The 26,211-nt window shown below is 38.9% G+C and overlaps 1 protein-coding gene across 2 annotated transcripts; it reads right to left on the reverse strand.

Annotated features, from left to right (window-relative positions):
• Positions 1–1,317: 1,317 nt before the first annotated feature.
• On the reverse strand, positions 1,318–25,865 carry PPP1R17 (protein phosphatase 1 regulatory subunit 17). Of its 2 annotated transcripts, XM_060781648.2 has the most exons (6): positions 25,559–25,865; positions 24,165–24,206; positions 11,646–11,747; positions 9,512–9,664; positions 8,024–8,176; positions 1,318–2,354 (listed from the first exon to the last, which is right to left on the reverse strand). In XM_060781648.2, exons 3-6 carry the CDS (start codon positions 11,725–11,727, stop codon positions 2,275–2,277), a joined length of 468 nt encoding a protein of 155 aa, XP_060637631.2. In that variant the 5' UTR covers positions 11,728–11,747; positions 24,165–24,206; positions 25,559–25,865; the 3' UTR covers positions 1,318–2,274. The 2 variants fall into 2 exon arrangements, with proteins under 2 accessions (XP_060637631.2, XP_060637630.2); XM_060781647.2 differs by lacking the exon at positions 24,165–24,206 and having other exon boundaries at positions 25,559–25,854.
• Positions 25,866–26,211: the final 346 nt, after the last annotated feature.

Below are 26,211 nucleotides of genomic sequence, written 5' to 3' on the forward strand. Positions count from 1 at the left end.
TAAACAACCATGGACTCATCACTTATTAACAGCATTTTTTTCAAAGGCAGAAGCTCATTTTGAATAGTCTACAGAGGTGTCTCACTAAGATACAAGAAGTGTGCTAACTCAGTTATAAGCAATACAAATCAAAAACAGCATTTGCTACATTGCTCCCATGGTTAGGTGATAACCCGATGATAAGAATGATTCATAACACAGAGTTAGAATTTTTCATACATTCGATTATTCCAGGTAATAATCAGTCAAGAATAGTTGTGTGCATAATCATTACTTTATAATTTCTCAAGGAAACAAAACAATTCATAAGGAGAAATAATAGGAAATGGTGTAACCGTCAATTGAAATAAACCCCAATGTTGGCTAAAGGGATGAAGGGAAGGCCATTGCAACAAATGAATACTAACAAACACAAAGGTGTTAGTGATTGAAGTAAAGGGGCTATTTGAATGGGATGAATATGATACAACACTCATGATGTGGTACTTGCATACAACTCACAGAAAGAGAAGGACAGGGTAGTGCTGGGTTGGTATTAGAAAGTCAGATGGGATGAAGGCTGTTGTAGAATATGTATTGTAAATGGATCGGAATAAGCAATGGGGTCTGCAATGAGGTTCGTGGATACGTGTGATCAGGGGCGGCTCAACCCATTACGCAAAGTAAGCATACGCAGTATAGTTGATTTTGCCCAGGGGCGCTCTTGAGGTGCTCTTGGGGGAAAATAGACCTTGACATATGCGAGTTGTAGTTATTGGGATGTATAGTTTACCTAAAATCAAAGAGCATTCTGAACTCCACCAATAATGGAATTGAACCAAATATGGCACACAAAACTCCCATGACAAACATAAAATATATATCAATGATTGGTTGGCGGGGGGGGGGGGGGGGGGCAAAATACTGTTTGCTTACCGTTTAAAATTACCTAGGGCTGCCTCTGGGTGTGATAGACACTGGACCACAGATTGGTCTATAGCAGACTAGAGACAGTGCTAAACTCTAATTCAACTCTTTTCCAAAATACTAATGTTTCATTGAGTGCTTGTTGGTTAGTTTGGAGGAGGTGGTGGTGGTGGTAGTGGTTGTGGGGAACCACCCGAGTGTGAAGTATCTATGAGGCCCCATCTACACTTCCATATAATCCAAATTCTGAGTTTAGATTATATGACAGTGTAGACTCGTAATCCAGTTCACAGCAGATAATCAGGATTCAGAAACTGGATTATATGGCAGTGTAGATTCAACCTGAATCATCCATTGTGAGGTAAGCAAGAACAGGGAGAGGGCAAAGGAGTTACAGAGACATACTCAAGCTGAATGTTGCCAAATGTTACAGTATATTCCGAATTTTATCCAAATAAAAAATGACACCCATACAGAACAGTTCTCAACAACTGTCAAAATAACAGTTGCATTACTCAGCTTCTCATCACAGATTAACTCAAGTTAATTCTTTTCTCCATGCATCAAAAATAGAGTGCTCTGAATATAGAATTCTGTAAAGAACTGAATTATTACCCAAATTTTGTTATTGTAAGGAATATTTCTCCTGTCTCCAGCTCGCTTCCATCTTTACCAGTCCCTCTGGGAAGGTCTCCTTTAGAATGTCTCCATAGCAATGCTATGGCTGTCCAAAAGGGACTCCTCAAGTGTCTTACTGCTGACACTCCATTTCTCTTCCATTTGTCAGCTCGCCCTCTGAGGTAGCTTTTCTATCCATCTATTGCCCTCTTGTAGCTTCATTTGAGCACTGCATACCTACCAATGTATTTATTTTGGGGGTTCCTAGCCCTGAATGGGGTAGGTGTTTAAAATTTAAACTCCACCAGTATTTTTGAGTTGGATAATGAAGGGCATGGACACCACCTTCGGTGCAGATCCATCAAGACATGTAAGTGTCTTTACGGAACATACATACAGACAACATACTTTATGTTAGGAAGAATTTGGTTTTTTAAAAAATCTGTATTTCTGCAGACATGCCTCAGCAGGCTTAATATATGTCTTATACATTATATTAGCTTGGATTTTGTTCATTATCCTTAACTAAAATAAACTTCCTGAATCAATAGTTGGATGTAAGGTGACACATAGGTAAATCCCACTGACTAAATCTGTCTATTCTAGTGAGAAGTAATAAGATTTAAGACATTGTGTTGTAAAGGCAGCGTGGATTATATTTCTGATTTTTTTAAAAAAGAAACAGCTTTAGAAATTATTACTACTCAATCATATACAATTATTTACAAAAAATGGCAATATGACAACAAGCTAAAAAGGTGAAGTTTCAGCCTCCTTTTCGTCATCTTCAACAATCACAGTCTGCTTCTCTTCTTTTGGTAGTTTAATGCCTTCAACAAGAAAAAGGAGATGCAACAGATGGTTACAAATAAGCTTTTCTTTGGGCCATAAACTGTGTGATTGCAGAGTTTACATCACATTTTCTTTTTCTTTTTTGTATACATTTTTATTGTGGTATATGATAAATAACAACAACAACAACAACAACAACAACAACAACACACAATCTTCAAAATTCAACACTCATAATACAAATATTATTTCACCTGTCCTCCCCATTCCCACCTGTGAACCACTACACATGACTTCTGACACCATGGCTGGTAATGTTGACCAATCTTTGTAATGCTGTTTCTGGTTCCATAAACTGCACATACAAGAGGTGTTCAGACTATTCTGAGACAAAAAAAAATTACTTAAATAACCCTGGGTCTAAGAATTTTTTAACAAATGTTTCAATTTCAGAGTGTTTTAGTTTGAACTGAGTAGCATCTGTATGAGTGGGGAGGAAACTGTTATCTGTAATGTGAGCTAAACTGTAGATGTAATTATGGATGTCTCTATTATTAGGGTGGACAAAAGTGTGCGTAATCCTTATTTTTCCTTCCTAGTGAAAGGTATGAGGTTGAGTGTATATACAAGCCTGAATGAAGTGAAAATGAAGTGGCAGAACAAACAGGACTGTTTCTGGTTGTAATTAGAGTTAGGAGTTCTAAAATATTTAGTTCGAAACCATGTAACACACACATGCACAAAGTCAGACATCGAAAACAACAATTTCAGCACAGCTGTGGCTTTTTATTTGTGCCTCCATCTCCCCGAGGGGACTCGGGGCGGCTTACATGGGGCCGTGCCCAGACAATATACATTGATGTCTGGGCATTGCCCCACAAACATTATGCTTTCTATCATTTAGTGGTTCAACCAATTCTATCACTTTCTCCACGTGCAGAGTGGGGGCTCATCACACAGCTCAATTATAGCAAAATTCTCTTCTTTCTCCTCTACTATAACTCCTTTACTCCTTGTCATTTTCTGTTCTGAGATTTCTGTCTCTACGCCTTGTGCTTTCTTTAATTCACTGTTATATGTACTGATCTGTTCAGTTAAAGAATCCTTAAAATGCTGCTAAAAACCAATACATGTGTAATAATATATATTACTTAGAATTGCATTTTAATTGTATTTATTATGTTTTAATGGTATTTTTAACCAAACACCCAGTACAATTTAATTGTTCTTTTTATTTTTATATTCACTTTTTTTTAAATGAATCATAGTGTGTGAAAAAAAAATACAGCATGATCCCATTTCAAATACCATGCTAAATCTAGAATAGAATCCTAAGGTTTGTGGTTTGGTAAGGCATTGTATCCCTATGGTTAAAAATTCTACATACCTCTCCCAGAATGAAAAACCTGAGATTCTATAGGGTGGAAACATGGCTGTTAAAGTGAAATAATAGTGCCATTACTGTATAGTGTGGAATCTGTCTGAAAGCTGTGAAAACAATAATATCCCATAACTTGGATGAAGCTGAAATTCCCCTCCTTTTCAAGACTAGGGAAATAAAAAGTGGGTTTAATTAATGATTTAATAGAATTACAACAGAAAAATATATAATGGGGAGTGAGAGAAGACAAGAAGAATCTGTGTTTTATTCTATTTGAGTATCTCCTTCTTGGTTCTCACTGTGTATAGATACAGCACTGAATATTAAGACCGTTTCTTTCTTTCTTCGGGGTTTCTTTCCTAAAGGCTGGGTGGCAAAGTGCTGCTATTCTAAAGGGTTTCCCACATTGGCCTGAATTATAGAAACCTGTCCCAAACCCAAACCTGTCCCAAACCACATGGTTTGCTCTAGAAGCATCTGTCCTCCCTGTGTCCTGGTTTAACCTCTATGTAACACAGAAAGTATATACAGATATTCTCATAAATATCATCTGGTTTGCTACAGAGACTGAAAGTTGTATCTATGCATTCATAGACCACAATATCGCTGTGCCCAACCATAATTTTAAAACCCCATGTTTGGTAAAGTATGAGGAACTTAAGGAGACTGACTTCACAGAATGCAAGGTGGGTGAAATGCCAAACCCATTTATTCAGTCCTTGTAACGCTTTCTCAGGAATAAGCTCCATTGAATACAGTGGGACTTACATACATGAATGGAATTGCATTATACACCAACTTCAATATACCTTACTCAGACCAAAATGCAACCAGAGGACTTTCTGCATGAACTTTTTTCCTTTTCAGAGAAAAATTTCTATATCTATCATGCTTTATTAAATACTGAAGATATAATGGGTTTTCCATTACCTAGGAATGGGGAAACTCATGTTTGTTTATCTCCAGAATTCTGAATTTGAAGAAATCTATGAATATTGGTTAATGCTTCTGCATGCAGAACTATGCTATGTGTGGTCATTACCTTACCACTAAGCCATTGCTGAGCTTCCCCCAGCACTGCCATTCCATGATTGGTAGAGGTAAAGGGAATGGGATGGGAGAAGCATGTGGCCAGACACAAAATTATTAGATTTGCTACTGTCTTCTGGAGTTGTAATCACTTTGTTTCTCACTACAGTGACATAGCCAGATATTTCTCTGAACCTCTCTCACTCTAACACTCGGTTAACCGCAGAATAGCTATGTGTGGTGGTGGAGTGGGGCTGCAGGAGTTCAGTGGTAAGTCTGGGGAGGGTTTTTTTGTTGTTCTCTCAACAATAACAACAACATCAGACATATGGAGACATAAAGGTGGACTTATGCCACTAACATGATTCTAGTTCAAATGTTCTCATATCTCCCTGACTCTCCAAAGTTGCTACACTTTGCTTTACATATTCACATATAGTTTAAATTGTAATCCGGAATTTACAGTTTGAATTGTTTTCTTACAGTAATTTCTAGAACATGGCCATACAACCCGAAAAACCTACAACAACCCAATTCAGACAATCAAAAAAGAACAGAAAGCTTATCTTGATCTGATGATCCTGCATTTTCTTGGTCTGAAAATGCCAGACCATTTTAGCCATGGTTTGGCAATTTGGATTTTTTTTACAAGGAAAATCATTTGGGCAGACAGTTGCACTCACAGAAGTATCTGTTATATGATACAACAACTGAAGTAACTAGTATTGGTTTGCACAATGTGATGCCATCTGTTTCCTTTGAGACACCGCCTTTGACAGCTGCTTTAGAGGAAGAAAATTGGGAGCATATATTGAGCTTCAGTGAAAAGAAGAAAATTTATTAAGAGTGCCCATGCAGTCAACACACAAAGGCTGAACAGGATAATAAAAACAAGCAACTGAAAATGCACATAGATTTTTGCTTGCACAGAATAACTACATGGAATTTACTTAGATAAATTAATGTAGGAATGAGATCTTATTTGGTCAAATTTTCTACAAAAAGCTATTTAGTTGTTCCCTTCCTCATATTTCATAAAGTTCTTCAAGGTGGTTAACAAACTATCAAGGACATGTAAATACAATTTTAGTTCTTCCTATTTGATTATTTTTAAAACTTTTAAACTGAAGTAAGCTTTTAGATTAATCTTGTTTAAAATTGCTATAAACTGCCATTGATCCCATCTTGGAGAAAGGTGGGATGTAATTCAAATAATAATCCACACTGAGGACTTAATATTTTGAGGTAAACATATGGTTAGGTAAAGGCTTTAATTCGTGATGTGCTTCTGGTTCTGATGTACAACATCAGGACCAATTCTCTTCTCAAGATATGACCGTTAAATCATGTTATGAGTGTGAGATCTCTCATAAGGTGAATCATTTGGCTATAAAAAATTCAGCCTATTTGCAGCAACCATTAGTAACCTATGTGTCTACAAAGGTCACATTGTTATTTGCAGCTAGAGTGGCAGAGGAAATGCTGGGACTTGTGTACCCCAGAGGGGTTACCATAACTGATACTGACCCTTCAAAATGACTTTGGAATATTGTTAATTATCTCAAAATTTTAATAGACGAAATTGGTCTAACAGCCATAGCTGCTGCTATCTTATTTTTCTCTGATGCTTTGTGCTGTAGTCTCAGTATATATATTGAGTATTCCCAATGCACTAAAAGGAAGTGAAGCCAAAAGGCGTTAGGCAAAAAAAAAAAAAAAGAAAAAGATTATGGTGGCAGTGACTTTCACTGCTTCACCCAGCACTTCTCTCTACAGTGTTACTCATTCCATCTTATACTTTCCTCAATCCCCACCTTTTAGGAACCTGTGGGGGGCGGTGCCAGAAGGCATAGCTTGTACCTTATCCAGGTGTAAGTAAATTTGTTGCTGGTCCTTATATTAAAAAATTAGTAGAATTACAATATTTTTTCTCAGTTCCTCCTCTCTTTCCTTTTGCTTTCCCTCTTGCCATGATTTTCTTTCTCAAAAGTTTGACTCTCCCTCTACCACACTCTTTAAGGAGCAGGCATGGAGGTAGCCCTCTGTGCACATTGAAGGACAAAGCCTCACGTGTTGGATAAAATAAGACCACAACTTCATTGATTATAGTTTAATTGGTTGGCACACTACATTTGTTGAGAATCCTATCAAATCATGCATCTGGAATGCCACCATGAATATGAACTTAAACTTGATCCTGTGGCAGCTTCTGGGCTTATCACACAGTTATCAAATTAATAATGATGGGCCCATAGCCAAGGCTTACAGCACCGGGGTTCCCCGACCTGGTTACATCTTTGATTGCCTGATATATCACGTTTGCTGTCCCCTCAAATGAACCAATGAGATTCCAAGAATCCTTTGGTTTCCATTGGCTGTGATGCTCATGTGACTCCCCATGTAATCTCCCAGCTGCAAAAGATCACTGGGGCACCATGTCCTCAGCCTGGCCCTACCCCATCATCCTGGGAACGAAGGTGTCTGTCAAAACTGTCATTCCTTTCTGTATTCTCTTATCAGCCAGCAAGAGTTCCTCCCTATTCCTCTTGGATTTTTCTGGCCTCTGCAGATGGAAGCAGGACATAGTTATCTAGAGATCCAGTGAAGTCATGATTCCCAGGTGTGCTGCAGCCTTGTCTTTAGAGAAATTAGAGAAACCTAATGTTTAAGTTGGGGCTGCAAACAGTTTTATTATCTCTCATTAATTCAGTTAAAAATCAAAACACTCTGTGATACACACTGAAAGATTTCCTTTGGCACCCAAGGCAAGTTTCAAGTAACTGAGCGATTTATGCTTTTTGGAGTTATTGGAGACTGACAGACACAGTGACTCAGAAATGTGCTCTCACTGTAGATATGTCATAAATGTGAAATCCATGAATAAAATGTACTTGCTTAATAGAAAATGGCAATAATTAAGTAAATTCCATACAAACTGTGGCCAGTACTTGCTATTCATAATCAATGAGGGCAATGTCCTGTCTGTGCTTAGGAGATTGTTCTATTGAATCTTGTCAATCAATACAATTTTATTGTGTGTGTGTGCCTTCAAGTCACCTATCAACTTATGGTGACCACATGAATTTCACAGGTTTTCTTAAGTAAGGAATACTCAATGGTGGTTTTGCACAGAACACAGAAAATATATATCTTAGCAACATTTTGAACTTATTTTCTGCTTCTGAGCACTTCAATTTAGTTTAGAAATATGTTCAGGATTTCCAAACCTATACCTTGTTTGTAGGAAGTGTAACATCAGATGGAGTCAGTTGAAGTTCTTGTTTACGGTTTTCTTACCTGCAAGCAGGGGTGGTGTATTTATTGCAGGGGTGTTTTTCCTTCTGGGTTTTTTCTGTTCCTGTTCTGCATTTTGACATGCTAGAGTGAGATGACCCCTTAGTGGTTTCTGAGAGAGATCAAACCTTCTAATTAAGTGGTCTGAAAGAATACCTACAGAAATGACATATGAAAAGGTAATTAGATTTTGTAAAATATTCTGATCATAAGATGATGCAAGAGATGCATGAGTGACACACAAATTATAAAAATAAAGAAGCTAGTAAAATGTGGTTTAGATGATGCTACTGTTAGGTGGAGTGGGAATTGGTCAACTAGCTGAACGCAAAAGGTGCTTACCAATGGTTCCTCTTCATCCTGGAGAGAAGTGACTAGTGGGTGCCACAGGGTTCAGTCCAGGGCCCAGGGATATTCCACATCTTTTAAATATTGCATTTAGACTTGGGTCCCATTTCCAAGATATCTCATTCTGGATATACCAGGAAAAAAAACCCAAATTCCAAACGTTTCTTGTACCAAGCATTTTGGATAAGGGATGCTCAACAACGAAAACATTTTCTTATGGTCCAAATAACCTTTTTCTCCATAGGTGTAGAAGGTTAATAACATTAACAACAGCCAACTGATTAGACACATAGTTGGATAAAATTTGCAACAGTTAAAACTGCTTAGAATACAGGATTAAAACTGCTTTATACTGTACATGATGGTTAAAAACATAAGTCAAAAATTACAAAGGTACCGGCATGTTTCAGCCTGTGTCTAAAATTGGGAATTGTCTAATCCTGGCTGCCATGGAAAGAAACTTGGCAACTGCCAAGGTCACGTGGAGAAAATTGTCACCAAGTAGAAACTTCACATAAAGTTTCACTGAACAAGCCGGTGAGTTTCTCAATAGGGGATTGATTGTGTATGCTTTGGCCTGTTCATAGAAACTGCATGAGAGTAGAATATGGTACATGAATTCTACTTTCTGATTGTTACATGGGCAGAGACTTTCTTTATATGGGATACCTGCAAATTTCCCACACAGCAGATCAGACGGGAGTACATTGCATCTTGCTTTGGAAAATAGACAGTGGTATTTGGCCACAGTCAAGTTCTTTAAGTAGTTTGCTGTGTGGAAAGTCCTGACATAGTGTATGGACAGAGCAGTTGGGGAGCAAGATACGTATGAACAAGAACACAGCTCACAAAAGGCAGTGTCCCCCAGTCTCTGTTTGATTATTTTGAGAGCCATATAAAAGTCCAGATGATTTAAGAGGGACGCAGAAAGGCCAATGGAGAAGGCTTTCTTAGAACTGATCTTACACCAACTACTTAGGTACTCATCCTGAGCTAAGTCAGGAATTAGACCAGATCCTAGACTGAAAACTCTGGTCTTTGGCCCGAGCACACATAATCAATCTCATACTGAGAAACTTACTGGATACTCAACCTGTAGTTCCATATGCAGTAGTTAATGTGACCCAAATCAGTACTGCTAACCTGCTATTGGAGGCGGGGTATTTATTGCTGGGGTATCCTTCCTCTTTGGTTTCTTTGGATCCAACTCACTTTTTGGAGACTCTTGCAGAGTTTCCCCTTTTCTTGGTAACTTTTTAAGTTCACAGCCCTTTAGCAACTGTTCAGAAAGATCATCTGCAGTTAAAAAAAACATAGAAATTATCAAAACAATTATGTACAATTCAAACTTCGGTTGTAACTGTTTAACAAATTGGCCCTCCCTGAAAAAAAACCCCAGCTTAGCCTTCCTCAGCCTGGGCATTAATTCTTAGTGATCTGCTCTGTCTCCAATTCCAGTTGAATTCAGATATTTTGTCCTTCTCTTATACTACAGCTCTGTGTAGCATTGCCAACATATTCCAGAAGATCCCCAAGTCCTTTGGAACATGTTAGGAAGATGAACAAAAAGCTGCCAAAAAGGGGATGTTGATCTTAAAAGGTTCATGGAAAGCAAGACAATTGGCTCCCTACCCTTGTGTCCTCTAGATGTGTTGAACTATAACTCCATTGATTCCTCATTGGCTAGAGATGTTGGAAGTTATTTCTACAGAAAATGCAAAAATGTGTTTCTTAAGTGTCAGGAAAGTTGTCTGAGGACAATTGTAGATAGGTGAGCTTCTTTCCAGTTCAGAATGGTCTATAATACTAATTGCTTCTAGTTTGTTCGCTTCCTGCACATTTTTAAAAAAATCCACACATTTGCTCAGAAAATTCACTTTTCTGCCCAGGAAATGTTTTGTGTTGTTAACAACCATGGTTATGGTTGTCCTACAAATGAAGAATCAACATGCGTTATTTTGCACACAATCATTCCTGATCTGAGAATAGTCTTCGAAAAGTTACAGTAGTCAACAACTTCCTCACAGTGAGGAGAAGATTAAAATTCACAAATATTTCCAAACACAAACATTTCCATCTCCTAGTTATTATCAAAAAGATGTGGAAGGAATTAACTTGAAAAAGACTGATATAACGTAATGTAATTTTAGTTAAATTATAATCAAGTATTAATAAGAACACCCAAGAAGTTCCAGCAAGTAAGTTAATTCAGATCACAAGAAAATGTATGTGGGTGTTCATGTTTCAGAATTCTTATTTTACTTCAGATTTATGACTTTACCAAACCAGACACTGACATTTATTGAATGTACTCTTATGTTTGTGTCTGGTTCTGTAAAACCAGAGCTCTTTATAACGTTGAGGTAAAATAAGGATTCCAAAATATGAATAATCATGAGGTTTGAAGAGCACATAGCTAGCAAAGTTCAAATACCTTTTGATGGCAATGTTTTCAAATGGTGAAAAAGGAAAGTGTTTCAGGGATGAAAGTATTGCAATAAAGTAAAAGTTCAAAAGACAATACATATGTATGTGCCTTCATGTTTCCTATTAATAAAAGGTGATTCTAGGAATTTTATAGATTTTTTAAAGGTAAAGATTACTCAGAAGTGGGGTTTTCCAGTTACTTTCTCTGAAATATAACATACTGCATATTCATTGGCAATATTAATTTGTTTGTATTTTGTATAACCCGTGGTTTGGTTTTAGGGACCCTCCTGGATGGATACCAATATCCATGCTCAAGTCCCATGATATCCAATTGTATAGTAAAATGGTATAACCTTATATAAAATGACAAAATCAGGATTTGCTTTTGGGATTTTTGGGGTTGTATGTGAGAGGGAATGTTTTCTATTAGTTAATGGTTGAATCTGTGGATTTAGAATCTATGATTATAAAAACACGTTTGGAAAATTTGCATGTGTGGCCATGTAAAGAGTGCAAAGAAGAAATCTTTTGTTTCCCTTCTCTTGTACTTCATCCTGTTTATTAATCACTTTCCCCCAAGAGCTTGAGGCAATATTTATATGTTTCCCAGCAAGAGGAAGGAAAGAAAGAGAGAGAGAAGGAGAGGGAAAGGGAGGGAGAAAGACCCAGACCCTGTCATTGCTTCTCCATCTGTCATCCTTTGTATCACCAGAAGGCACAGTCTATCAGGTTTCATTGGGAACAGTTGTTCAGCAGGGGAGGTGAGGGAGGGGGAAAACAATGGACAGTGCTTATTGCTGGCAAGAAGCCATTTTCTCCAATCTGACATCACCACCACGAGACTGACCTATGTGGTTACAGTGAGTATCTCGGCCATCCACTCTGTCTTCTGAGATATCATGTGATGCCTGCATATATTCCGTAGACATTTCAGGATTTTCTCCAGAAACTAAAAGAAACAAAATAATACAACTAGTATAGAGGGATCTAGTGTATATGTCACAATCTCTTTTCTTCATTGATACAGTAAACATTTGTGTCCCTCAACACCCCAGATATAATCCTTGAGATATGTTCCTTCCTTTTTTATATTAAGACAAAATGACCATAAAAAATAATTTTGCATTTTAAAAAAATCTCTTTTACTCACTCCATAATGATGACAATATAAGGAATGTTTCAGTTTTGTATAGAATGCTTTGGCAGTTGAAAGGAATGTCTCAGGAGGAACCACTAACACTTTCAGGTATTTCAAGACTTATTCTGAGTTGTGGGGCACAACTTGTGGCCCCATAAACTAAATGCAGTCAGTCAGTCACATTTTATGGTTTATCAGGTTTTTGGTAAGGTTACTGTTTGCAGGCCAAAGCAGGCATGGGTTGCCTGGGACATTTTACTGCCTTAGACACATGCCACTCATCACCCTCCCATCAAGGTACATCAAGCTAACCAAGTTATTTTGGCACATGAGGCAGACTATCCCACAAGCATCTCTCTCTCCACTCACCCCCAGTATTTTATTTAATAACAAATTAAATAGCTAACAATTTGTTTCAGGACACTCGAAGTCTGGCGCCTGTGAGATGTCTGCCTCACTCTGGCTACAACTCACTGCATAAGTATATTTATTTATTTATTTATTTACATCACTTATATCCTGCCCATATCAGCCCACAGGTGACTCAGGGTGGTCTACATATCGGCACAATTCGATGCCATCAATACAATACAACAGCAAAAACAATTAAGTGCATTTAGACAAAAGAGACAGTGCAATAACAATTTAAAAAGAGCTATATCCTCTCATTCCACTCCTCATCTGTTTCATCATCTTGGCCGTTCCTGGGTCATTCTCCATCTCAAGCTTGACTATCTATTCCGGGGTTCCCAAGGCTTGCTCGAAGAGCCAGGTTTTTACTTTCTTCCGAAAAGTCAGGAGGGAGGGGGCTGATCTAATATCCCTAGGCAGGGAGTTCCACAGCCAAGGGGCCACCACAGAGAAGGCCCTGTCCCTCGTCCCCACCAAGCGTGCTTGCGAAGCAGACGGGATCGAGAGTAGGGCCTCCTCAGATGATCTTAACTTCCTGGAGGGTTCGTAGGAAGAGATGCGTTCAGATAGGTAGGCTGGGCTGGAACCGTCCAAAACAAAACAAGAGGCTAATCTAGTCCATTGCTTCTTAGAATGAAGGTACTGGCCCTGAATGGGATCCCCTTAGCTTAACGTTGAGGTCATGAAAAAATTGGCAAAATTAAAAGGTTTCTGAAATTAAAAGGTTGCAACAACATGTAGTGTTTGCAATGGACTCTGCAGAAAATGCTTTTTCTGTAGTACTTTTTAAAAACTTTTAAAAAGCTGACCTGATAAATTTGTTCTGAGCACCAGAACTAAGCAGCACTTAAATAAAATAGGTGTAAATATCAAAGCTGTATTCCACGAAAAGGAAAATCAGCAAATGTTTGATATTTACACCTATTTTATTTACCTGGGGTCACATAAAATTTTCTCAGACAGAAAGGGGTCGGAAGTAGAAAAAAATTAGGAAAACCTGATCTAATCTGCTGCTGGCTCTACTATGAGTCAAATACCCAGATAGCAGATATATATGGGTCAGTGCAGCAGCCTCCTGGCCATTTTCCACTGCTGGAGGATAGAGTTTGTATACTATGGAGTCTTGTGAGTCTGCTACACTTCCATATCATAGAAGGTATGATGGAGTGTTGAAGTGATGTTCACTCCCATTCAGACCATTTACAATTTTGTTTTACTTCCTTGTCTTTTTTTTTTTACCATAGTAAGCTTCTAAACGTCCAACAATTCTCTATATAAGTGCTTTTTTGTTCTTCTTGTTAACTAGAAAAATAAACAAATACTGATCATTTGAAGACTATCAATCAGTGAGTGATCTGTCCAAAAATCAAATCAAAACATTTATTTCGGTCATTGACCAGCACAGGAAATAGTGTCACATTTCCATACAAACCTGGCATGTTTGGTACATTAAAAATATAAATATAAATATAACTACTAAAAACACAATATGGGTGAGGGAGCAGAAGGGGAAACAGGGTGAAAACATACAATGCCCAGATCCATCACCAAATTGTAGATTCAGGGAAGAAGATTACTGGACACACAGTTGACTTTTGGAACTAGTCATTCCCTGGCGGATTTTGTATGCTGCTGCACAGAACTTTGCGACATTGTAGGTTGTAGCTGAATTAGTATCTGCAAGTAGCAGGGAGGTATAAAATTGTCCTGAATGGCCTGGGTGCTTGTCTATCAGAGGTAAGATAAGCCTGGCACAGGTATCCCTGTAGAACGGGCACTGAAGGAGCACATGTTCTATTGTTTCTACATGACCCGAGTCACAGGGGCAGAGTCTCTCTGGGAAAGGGATCTTCCGGTAGCGGCCTTCAAGTACAGCTGATGGGAGAGCGTGGCATCGGGCCAGGGTGAAAGCCCTTCAATGAAGAGGAACCTCTAAGTATGTTAAATATGCCATAGGGGAGGCAAGGTATCTGCTGTCTTCATTGATAAGGAAGGTTGGAGCCGAGGCCAGATCTAGTTGGCACTCTGTGTCTGTGATACGTTGTTTAATAAGTGCTTTGGCTTGATTGTAATCCATAGCTAATAGTAGACCTGGAGAAAATCCCAACGGGGAGATTTTGGATGCTACCGCCTGCTTCCATGTGGATTGGAAGTCATCCTCCATGGTTAGTGGGGCAAGGCCAAGGGGTGCACGGGACAGTCTGAGCCAGAGGTTGAGTATGGCCACCCACACCCTGGCCTCCACTCTCATAAAACCCGTCTCTAGTCGCAGGGTGGCATTAGAAACGCATTTAGGTACCTGCAAGGCCAATCTCAGAAACTTGGACTGAACCAGCTCTAATGGGGCAAAACTGGGGAAGGGGCCCAGCTGAGCACCATACAAGAGTTGAGTGATCTGTCCTTCCCTTGAGGACTGTATACTTGTGACCAGCTTTGGAGTTGCTGTTTTTGTTTTTTTCTGGGATGGCTTCCCCAAATGGATAAATGGGTGTGATTGTGGATATTTCCACCTGTTGTTGGCTAGCATGCTGTTAATGGCATATCCAAGTGTAATGGAAAATATTGAACTCCTTTGATGATTGCAGAGAGAAACATTTATTACTTTTTCATGCAACAAGCCAGACCACCATAGAAATGACCTTCTTTCTGTGCCCAACCTCTCTAGCCATTTAATGGCTAGTAGAGAGCAGTGGGTATTTGAGAAGTGTCTAGCTATGTCCCAATGGCCATGTACATGATGACAAAGGCATCCTCCTGGAGCTCTTATAGATCTGCCAAAGGTTCTGGTGGTTTGTTTTATGTCCTGATGCAGGCTCTTGTCTATTTGTTTTGTGTGAATATGCGTATAAGTTTTGGGTTCTATGCCAGATCCATGTCTTCTATTTCCCTTCTTGGCAAGAACCATGAGCAACTCCTTAAATCATGTAAAGTTTCCCATGAATGATTTTTCACTATTGTCAGTAATCTCTCCTTTGGAGAAGATGAGAAAAAGCCACAGCTGAGATTTTGTGGACTTCTTCTACCTGATATAATCTAATATTTATTACACTATTTTTAAAATGTGTAAATAATTAACTAAGCAATTGTTAATAGTGTGATAGCAGTTTTATCTGGTAGTACATTAATGCAAAGTCCAACAGATCAAAAGGTGTTATTAGTTTTACTAATCAACTATTTGATAACCTTTTTCAAAATGAAATGAAATGAAATACAGTATCTCAGACTTAGCATCTTTCATCACATATAGTTTAGAATCGCTATATGCCTATATCTGGATAGAGAAGAGATGCTTAGGAAATGACTGAAAAGGAAAGGAAGTGCCTGTTTCTCCTCTTGGTGATTTATCATCTAGAACTGTGCTTCTTATACTACTTGATATAGGGAACTGGCAAGGTTTCCCAACCCTAATGTACCAGGGAGCCACATTATATTTCTACCTGTTGATTATAATTGTTTCTTCCTTCCTTGGAAGTGCACCATGCACCATAGCCAATAGTTTGCATGCTGATAGTAGTTCATGGACCACCAGGTTGAGAAGAGCACAGTTGATCATAAAGTCAATTGGGGCTGGAAGGTATGTCTTGGCATGTCTATATCAGCATGGTTTTTAAAATTCATCATCATTTAACAAAATGACCTCTTTCTCAAAATCTTGAAATGTGAAGTGAAATAACCAAGAGTGGATTTTTGTGTGGCCGGACTGTGAGTTCTGCTTAGTTCTGGTGCTCAGAACAAATTCATCGGGTCAGCTTTTTAAAAGTTCTAAATTGTATATATTTTATTTTTGCCTGATTCCAATTGATGGAATATGTCCAGAATATTCCATAAACAGAATATGTCCAGAGAAGGGCTATGGCAAATGGTCTGGAAGTCAAGCCCTATGAGGAGCATCTTAGAGAGCTGATGATGGACCTCATTACATTGAGAGGGGAAAGCATGGGTGACTGTCCTTTTAGCATAGAGAATCACCCCTCTTATTTCATCTGCCTCCCCATCACACTCACATGCAGAAACTTAAGAGATGGTAATACCTTCATTTTACATTAATCACATGGTCAGTACTACTTTTTAAAAAAAGCAAGAGAAACAACAAAATCCAAAACCAAGACATTCCTTTTCCTGGCAAAAGACCCTTACATTAAAGGAGACTGACAGTTTAAAATCACTTCTTTCCATGGGATAAAATGGTTATGCTCCAAACCCCATGTGATACAAGAAACAGTAATCCAGGTTAAAACTGTTTTTCCATGGGATCATTTTGTTCTGCATCAATCCCCATGTGATATTAGAGACAGTGATCCAGGTTATTTCCATGGGATCATCAAACCCCATATGACACAAGAGACTGTTGACAGATGGACAATGAAAAAGGATGGGAAACTTTGATGGTTCCCGTCCCACTTGTTTTTGAGTTGTAAATGTGGGAGTAAAGTGCAATAAGAGGTAGGAGTTCTGAACACGATTGGTAGTCCATGTTCAAAGTTCCCTCCTTTCAAGACACTTCTGAATAAGCTCCGTGCCTCTCCATGCTTGAAAAGAGGCTGAAGTGTCCTACGATGGGGACATTTTTCAATGTGATGAGGTCAATTGCCAGACTTCCATCCTTTCAGGACACCTTTGGCCCTTTTCAACTGTGGAGGGTTATGTATGATGGCTGGAAGTAGTTTAACTCATTTGATGAGCTCAGTGCCTTTCTATGCTTGAAAAGTGGCTGAAGTGTCCTGTGAAATTTCTCAATGAGATAAGGTGATATGTGTAGTTTCATCTAGAGAAGAGAAGGTTAAGAGGGGACATAATAGTTATTTTTAAGCATTACCTATTGAGACCACAGTGAACTTGTGCCTGCTTCTTCAGAGACTGGATTATGGAGCATTGGAATCAAACTGCAGGAAAAGAGATATCACCTAAACATTAAGAAAAATATCTGGATGGAAAGAGCTGTTTTAGAGTGGAATGTGCTGCCTCAGAGTGTGGTGAAGTCTCCTTTTCTAGAGGTTTTAAAACAAAGTCTGGTTGACCATCTGCCAGAAGTGCTTTGAAACTGTATTCCTGCATGGCAGGTGGTTGGACTGAATGGCCTGCACGGTCTCTTGCAACTCTATGATTCTATGAAAACAAACCTAACAGCCTATCCTGCAAATCTAGAGCTACTCACTCCTGCCCTAGAAACCTGTAAGAGCCAACTGAGTTCTGAGTTCAAATGTATGTTCTGTGCAGAAGCCATCTTACAAATACCAAGCTGTGGTGGAGGTAATTTTCCAGGAAAAGAGAAGAACCAGAAAACAGATTAATACAGACATGAGTATGTATGATCTTGAGAGCAGCTCTTTCTCCCCAGTCATATTTTCCATTCCGAATCCAGCTATGTTCTTAACAATATATTCTAAATCAGTGGTTCTCAACCTGTGGGCCGCAGCCCAGCAGTGGGCCGCAAGAATGAAAATCTGTGAACCTCCTACTTCATTATTTTATTTTATTTTATTTTATTTTATTTACTCTCCTTTTCACAGAGCTGACCAGCCCCACCCCTTTCGGTACTAATATTGGAGAGTGGTCCCTGGTCAAAGTGGTCCCTGATCAAAGTGGTCCCGGTTAAGTGGTCCCTGGCCAAAGTTGTCCCTGGTCAAGTAGGCTTTGGTTAATGTGGACCCTGGTCAAAATAATAACAACAACAATACTTTATTTATATATCGCTCTATCTCCCCAGGGGGACTCAGGGCTGTTTCCAAGCAACAACATCAAAACATAGAGTCACAACATAAGCAAAAACAACATAAGCATAGAATTACCCAACAATACATAAATATTAAAAGAAAATCTGTCTGCTCTTCATGTCTATTTGTTAGGGCATAGAAAAGGAATGGGTTAGGACAATTTAAAAAGCCGGGTCAAAACTGATACAAATTAACATAAGGTGGGTCTAGCCTTTAGGTACAGTACTCTTATAGTTAAGTGACAAAAGTGGGGATGGGCTATTTCCAGGGGCCTATTAGGAGAATGACCAGGGTAATATATTGGGGGGGGGGCAAGGTCGTGTATGGACAGTGTCTGAGCTGAGCTACCACTGGTCACTCTCGAAGATTTGTTGAAACCACCAGGTCTTCAAACTCTTATGAAAAGAGGGGAAGGATGGGGCCTGTCTTATTTCCCTTGGAAGGGCGTTCCAGAGACAGGGGCCACCACTGAGAAGGCCCTCTCTCTTGTCCACACCAACCATGCTTGTGACAGTGGTGGGAGCGAGAGGAGGGCCTCCCCGCAGGATCTTAGAATTTGCACCGGTTCATAGATGGAGATGCTATCACAAAGATAGGTGGGGCCTGAACCCTTTAGGGCTTTATAGGTCATTACCTGGACTTTGAATTTGGCTTGGCAACTTATTGGCAGCCAAAGAAGCTGTTTTAATAGGGGCGGTGTATGCTCCCTATAGTTTGCTCCAGTAAGGAGCCTGGCTGCCACCCGTTGTACCAGTTGTAATTTTCGGGCCATGTTCAAGGGCAGCCCTACATAGAGTGCATTGCAATAGTCCAATCTGGATGTAACCAAGGTGTGGACCACCTTGGCCAAATCAGACTTCACGAGATATGGTAGCAAAAAAAGGTTGGGAACCACTGTTCTAAATGGTGCTTAGCCTTGGAAAGAGCCAAATTCTATTCAAAGAGAAGACAAACATAACTTTTTGTAGAAGATATAAGAAATGGTAAGAGTGGACCTTTTAAGAATTCTAATTCAACACATCTGGAGTTGTAACGGAGTATTAGGCTACGACTTGACACACTTAGTTTCAAATCCCCACTTAGTGCTGAAGTTCACCCGAGGACATTGGGTCAGATGTTTATTCTAAATTTAACCAACTTCTTGGAGCTGTTGAAAATATGTGCATGTGCCTGAATGTGTTTGCCACTGAAGTTCTTTAAATGAATTAATAAATATAAAAATAGTAAAATAAATATATTCCTTTCTTATTTTAAACCAGTTTTCTCTCCTCTCTTCTGCTCTGCTCTCCTTTCCTTAGATCAGTTGTTTCACAGTAAAAGTGGATGGTTCGTAAGAACGGCTGGCTTTTGCTTAACTCATAATCAAGAATCCTCCCTCCCACCCACCAAATTTTTTTCACTTACAAAAAATAAGGTTCCTTGAACTATTAGCATGACAAATGAGCAGATAAATGTACATGCAATTGATTTGCTGGTATGCACACCTGTCGTTTCATTTACAAAGCCAGGGGGGAGCTGAGTTCATATTGCAGCTGAAGAACCTGCTGTGAGTTCACTTTCCCAACCATGTCTCTCTTTCTCTTCCTTCATTTTTAATGACTTTAATGGTTTGCATCACATATTGAGCATCTCACTGGAATGGGATGCATCTGGATATCTGCAGTGATCTGACTAAAAGTGGGTACCTTCTCTCTTTGACATAGAAAGGGAGAGTTAAACTGTGTTATATTCATCTACCAGAGTGTATTCTTAATAGTCTCTGGTCTGCTGCTGCAAAACAAAATTATTATAGACCTTACCCCTAATGACTAATATAAAAATTAGTAATATGATCAAGGCAAGCCCTGTGCATAAGTGGGGAATATTTTTTCCTCAGTTTTTGATGTACAATTGCTCAGTAAATGACAGCCATGCATATTTTATAGAGTTCATGGCCTGTGGTACATATGCACATGCTTTAATCTGAGCTGTAAGATTACAGCTTTATGGAAGGAAAGAGAAGCGGAGCGTTAATGGCACAAGGCAAAAAGAACACTGTGATTCTTGGAATTGTGATCATGTTTAAAGAAAGATGCTAGTAATGCCTGTTTTTGGCTCCTTCTACACTGCCATATAAAATCCATATTATCTGCTTTGAACTGGATTGTAAGTGTAGACTCATATAATCCAATTCAAAGCAGATAATGTGGATTATCTGTTTTGATTATCTGGATTATATGGCAGTGTAGAAGGGACCTTTCTGTTATCACTTCTTGTGTTCCTTTACGTGCCTAAGAATCCTTACAAGAAAACTTTCCATCATAGTCTTTAAAGTCCTAGAAGGGGTAAAATACATGTAGCATCCCCTCCGTATATATATGTTAATGATGATGTAACTTTTCTATCCAATCACTGTTATTTCGGCAATACATAGCAATAATTGGAATAGGTCTTTTTCCTAAGGAAGGAAAGTGACACGTTATCTATTGCCTTGCAACACCAGAAAGGTCTACTCCAATCAACTGTGAAGAATCAATATTGTAAATCAACGTGCCATAAAACTATGTGTTTCTACTCAGATAAGCCCATTTGAGATCCACGGAACTGTCTTCCAGCTATACATGTACAGGATTGCACCCTAAAAGAAAATATTATATTATTGGAATTTCCCCATATGTATTTATTTATTATTTTGATTTATATTATGCCTTTTGTTCAATGAGTTCAAAGTAGCACAGATGGTTATCTTCCTTCTTACATTATTTGCACAGCCCTGGAGACTTGAATAAGGGTCTCTAACTCCCATTATAGCACTGCCTCATCTGTTTGATATGGATATCTTTTAGGGTTGTGCATGGATGTGTTTTCAAAATAGGCTTCGGCTGTTCCAGCTCTTTCAACCAGCCATAACGGCACAGGCACCACCACCAGTTTTTCCCCTGGATGCAACAGACCATGTGCCTGCTGAAAATGGTTGCCTTCAGTTTCTTTCAGCTACACATGGAGTGTGGAGAAGGAGGCAGCCAGTGCTACGTGCGCATGGGTTTCTCTGTGTGGTTGTGAGCCCTGTTGCATCCAAGCTACTCACATGCTCTATGTTCTATCTCAGTGCCTTTGCTGCTCTTAGGATCTTGCTTTTGGACTCAATTCCAATCTTTTCCTTTGGTAATTTCATTTATGGCTGTGAAAGTGCATCAGGGAGGGCATTGTTTGTTTAAATATTGGGGTTTTAATGAAGGGAGGGGATAGTCTGACTCCCTTGATTCCCCATGGGGAGAATTCAATTCCTCCCCAGGTTTAGTTGAAGGATATTAGAGGAAAGGACACCAGAAACAGGGGTTTCTTAAGCCTGATGCTTTAACCTAGATCTATCTGAAGAAGATTAAAGGAAAGGATGACAGAAGCAGGGGTTTCTTAAGCCTGATGCTTTAATCCAGATCTAGCTGAAGGAGATTAAAGAAAAGGACACCAGAAATAGAGAGTTTCTTAACAGTGTTGCCCTAAAAATGGGAGCCTCCTAACTTCCCCATTGTCTCCAATGGGCCAGATCTTCCTGGATCTTCTGGCTGCCAAACCAAAAACCCAGTTTTCCCCCAAATCCGGACACTGAAAGTGGCATGGGGTTTAACCGAATTGCACATCTGTAATATCTTTCACATGATACCTGGACCATTGAAACTGGTTATCTTATGATTCATGTAGAAATGGAAGTCAAGTGATTCACTTCCACATATATCAGCAGTAACTCATAGAAAAATGAAAATGATTATTACACAATTGGTTTCTGTAGTATTGCTGTGCACCATTGTGCACCAGTTGATATATGTCATGGAATCTGGATCATAGGAACTTATTTTTCCTTTTATTATTTTCCTGTAAAAATGAGTTCCTTGTTTTGTACAAGAATACTATAGTAATTATATTTAAACTATCCACAAAAATGCATTTGAGTTATGCAAGAGCAATATCAGCCTCCCATATTGGTGATCATCTTGTTCTTTTACAGCTTCCTGGCTCCAAACCGTTCCCTGTAGTTCCCAAATGCCATGCTTTTAGTAATGCCTCTCAACACATTGCTACACATCCTAAATGTCCAAATTCTCTGAAACAATAAACACCACAACAAATTCAGAGCATTACTCCAGATCTCCTTGCACTATTATGAACCATGCTGATGATGATCCTAGCATAAGCATCTCCATTTCTGCTCACAAAAAACTCTCATCAACCTTCCTAATTCCGCAACCCCTTAATACAGTTCCTCATGTTGTGGTGACCCCCAACCATAAAACTATATCTGATATACAGGATGTATTTTCATTCACTGGATCAAATTTGGAACAAATAGCAGGTACGTCCAAATTTGAATAGAGTTGGGGGGGGGGGGAGATTGATTTTGTCATTTGGGAATTGTACTTACTGGGGTTTATAGTTCACTTACAATCAAAGAGCATTCTGAACTGCACCAATGATGGAATTGAACCAAACTTGACACATAGAACTCCCATGACCAACAGAAAATACTGGAAGGGTTTGGTGGGCATTAATCTTGAGTTTTGGAGTTGTAGTTCACCTACATCCAGAGAGCACTGTGGACTCAAACAATGATGGATCTTGACCAAACTTTACATGAATACTCAACATGCCCACTGGTGGAATTTGGGGGAAATAGTCCATGACATTTGGGAGTTGTAGTTGTTGGGATTTATAGTTCACCCATAATCAAAGAGCATTCTTATAGGAGGATTCGCTGTCTGTTTCCAGAAAGGAAGAAAAGGACAGGAGGAGAGATCTTCAGCCTTCTCTGCCAAATGGGTTCCTAAGGTAATCATAAACATGTGTTTTCTGACTGTCTTTGGCGACCTCCCCCCCAGGGTTCCCCACCCCTAAGTTGAGAAACACTGCTTTAGCTAATACATGCATCTCAATACTAAAAATACACAAACTTCTTCCTTATAGGATAAAGGTGAGACTAGAAGGGAAAAAAACGAGGTTGTCGTTGGCCAAGACAGAAAGATATGAGTCTTAAAGTCAATCTTCTGAAGTTCCTTAGAATGCCCTTCTAAAGGGCTTCACATCCAAGCAAACATGACATTGTTACTAAGTGTTTTCACAGAATTCATGCTGTAGTAACTCTTATTCGCCAGCAGCTTATAATATTGTGAACAGTTCTTCCCTCAGTAGCCCGAGGTTAGGGAATTTTTAATGATATTTGTTGTAAACTATTAATTTGTTGTATATGGTGTAGACAAATTGGGTTATTGGCTTTAAATTGGCTTGCAAAGTTTTTTAGTTGAATATTTATCGTATGTATGTATGTGTTTTATGTATTTGTGTTTTAAAACCATTGTAGGCCACTTTGAGTCCCACCCATGGGAGAAAAGCAAGATAAAAAGGAATATTATAATAATATAATATAATATAATATAATATAATATAATATAATATAAATATGTCAAAGGGATCCTAGATTACCCAGGCCACTTGTGCCCCAACCCTGGATAGGAATATTGTCTATATTAGGATATGATTTTCCCTGCATATTTGTTTAGAAGATAACAAAAAGAGTTGTATCCTCTTCTGCCTGTCCACACTGATACAATTATTTACCTTTAGGTTGAAAGAAATGCTTCCCTGACACCAGGCATGTAGCCGGGGGGGGGGGGGGGGCTCGGGGGGCTTCAGCCCCCCCCCCAAAATTCCCATGGTGGTTTGCAAAAAGGCCTTACTGGTGCATTATTTAAACTGTTTATTCATATCATGATCTGATCACCATACTCAATATATCCCATATGCATGGGGGTATTGGGGTAATGATACAAAAGGTTTGCTAGGCTAGACCCTCTTTCACTCAGACTCAGCTCCCCTGAAACTCACCCCCCGAAACCCCCCCTGAAAAAAATTCAGCCCCCCCCCCCCCCCCCGAAACGAAATCCTGGCTACGGGCCTGCCTGACACCAATGGAACTTCCTCCTTAAACCACTAAGAGTGATATACAATTATTCTACTTGATTTAAGCACTAGCAATGATTTCCGAAGGATGAATGGGGCAGGTCATGGAAAGTACAAACACATTCTAACATCAGAATCCATGAAAAGGAAATAGCTGGTTTTTACACTTTACCTGATATTGTTGCAATAACACTTCCAGCATAAAACCTAGAAGCTTTAAAAACATAGAAGGCAGTCATTTTCAATTATCTCTCTTAAAATTTACGAAATCTTAAAACTTTACAAGCACTCCCACACACCCACAGGCAATCTGCAGGAAAAAAAGGCGTATGAATTGAACACCATTTTAAAAAGGGAACTATGAACCAAATCAAACCAATTTGAAACACAAGAAAAGAACTACATATTATTGCAATGATTCTGCTAAAAAAATTCTAAACAAAAGCTTTTACATATGGAAATGGTGGTAAATGTTTTTCAAAACTTTTTGTGGCTGTTAACCTGAAATTCTTAAAATGTTGAGGGATTTAACCCAATGAACAGAAAACAGAAACCCAGTGTGCAACACACATTTGCATAAATATGTTTTATTTATTTATTTACTATACTTGTATACCGTCTTTCTCAGCCTATTAGCAACTCAAGGCTGCTTGAGATTCCAAGATAAATCTGTAAAATTTACATGTAATTGGGTGGTGGATCAAACTTCCCTACTTTTAGGACCAAAAAGAGTGTTCACACACACACACACAAACACACACACACAAGCTGATTCCTACTGCACCTCTAAAGAGAAATGCTATGTGTGAACACATACATGTTTCCAGCCTGTGAATCTATCCTAATTTGGTGCCTATGACTTTATTACATTTTGCGATGTAGTGCACCATTTTGAGTGGATTTGTTTTAAAATGCGGCTTACAAGTTTTGTAAATAAGTAGGTGAAGTCTCTTAAACTCTGGTGAATTTACTTCCAAGTAAATGTGTATGGGAATAGACAGATAAGTGCGATTGGACAGTGGAGTCCAAACATTCTTGGAAATCTTTTCCATTTCAGTGATTGAGATTGAATTGCATTTCAGTACATTGAAAGCAGAACTGGCATTGAATGTTTGCCTGTCTCTATATGTAAACTGTCCTGAGTCCCTTTCTGGAGAGGGTAGTCTAGAAATAAAGTATTAAATAATAATAATAATAATAATAATAATAATAATATATTATTATTATTATTATTATTATTATTATTATTTAATTGGTCAATTAAAAAAACTAGAATACTTAGCACTAGGGAGGGATGCAAATCAAGCAGTAAATATAACCATCAAGCAATCTATATTATCTATAATACATATTTCTAAATTTGCCACTTCAACTTATCTCTCAGTTCACCACTTTCAACTCAGTACCTAACTTTTCCCTGATAGAATCAGTCTGCTTGAAAGCTGTCTGAATGAAGAACTGATCTGTGACCTTTATTACTATCACATCGCAGGCAGAAATTTGTCTGATTTCCATAGGCAAAAAACACCACACTCCCTCCCCTGGCAACAGTGCTGAAGAACTTACCAACCAGTGGAGCTGGAAGAGGTGCGATATGGAGTCAGTGTTCACCGGAGCAAGAACTTTCTCCTCTGCTGGCAGTGAATGCTCCTGCACGCCTTATCTAGGGAGCAGCAGTAGCAAGCAGTTGCTATGACAATGCTTTGTTTCCCAAGTACCCCAGGAAGGGAAAGAAGAGTAACCTTTAGCCTGTGCACTAGCAGCATATACTGATGTTGTACTTGCTGCTTTTCCAATTGTGTCTGAAAGAGGAGGAGAACAAGACACCAAACAAGATGCTAACAGAAAATGTACAGCTTAAAAGATCATCTTCCACAGATAGTGGTCGAGATACCACTTAAAGAACAGGGAAAATGAAAGAATGTTATCTGGACAGAGTCCACACCAGTTTAAAGTTTTCCCAAATAAAAATCTAAATATTAGAGCTCTGCTAGATTTGGCATATCTCTTCCCAAAGGCGAGCAAGCTAGACCATTGCTGAGCAAGAAACAGTGATGGGAGAGGCAAGGAACTGATTTGGATGCAACACATAAACATTCAGAGCAAGGTACGGCATGTCTAGCAATAAGGCTTAGCTGACGACGGTGGTGGTTGTGTGTGTTTATGGGTTGGTTTGTTACACACTGGTGCCATTTAGGGACACAAGTGGGGAGTCTTCT

The sequence above is a fragment of the Anolis sagrei genome, chromosome 6 (genome assembly GCF_037176765.1).
Source record: "Anolis sagrei isolate rAnoSag1 chromosome 6, rAnoSag1.mat, whole genome shotgun sequence".
In the NCBI taxonomy this organism is placed as follows: Eukaryota; Metazoa; Chordata; class Lepidosauria; order Squamata; family Dactyloidae; genus Anolis; species Anolis sagrei.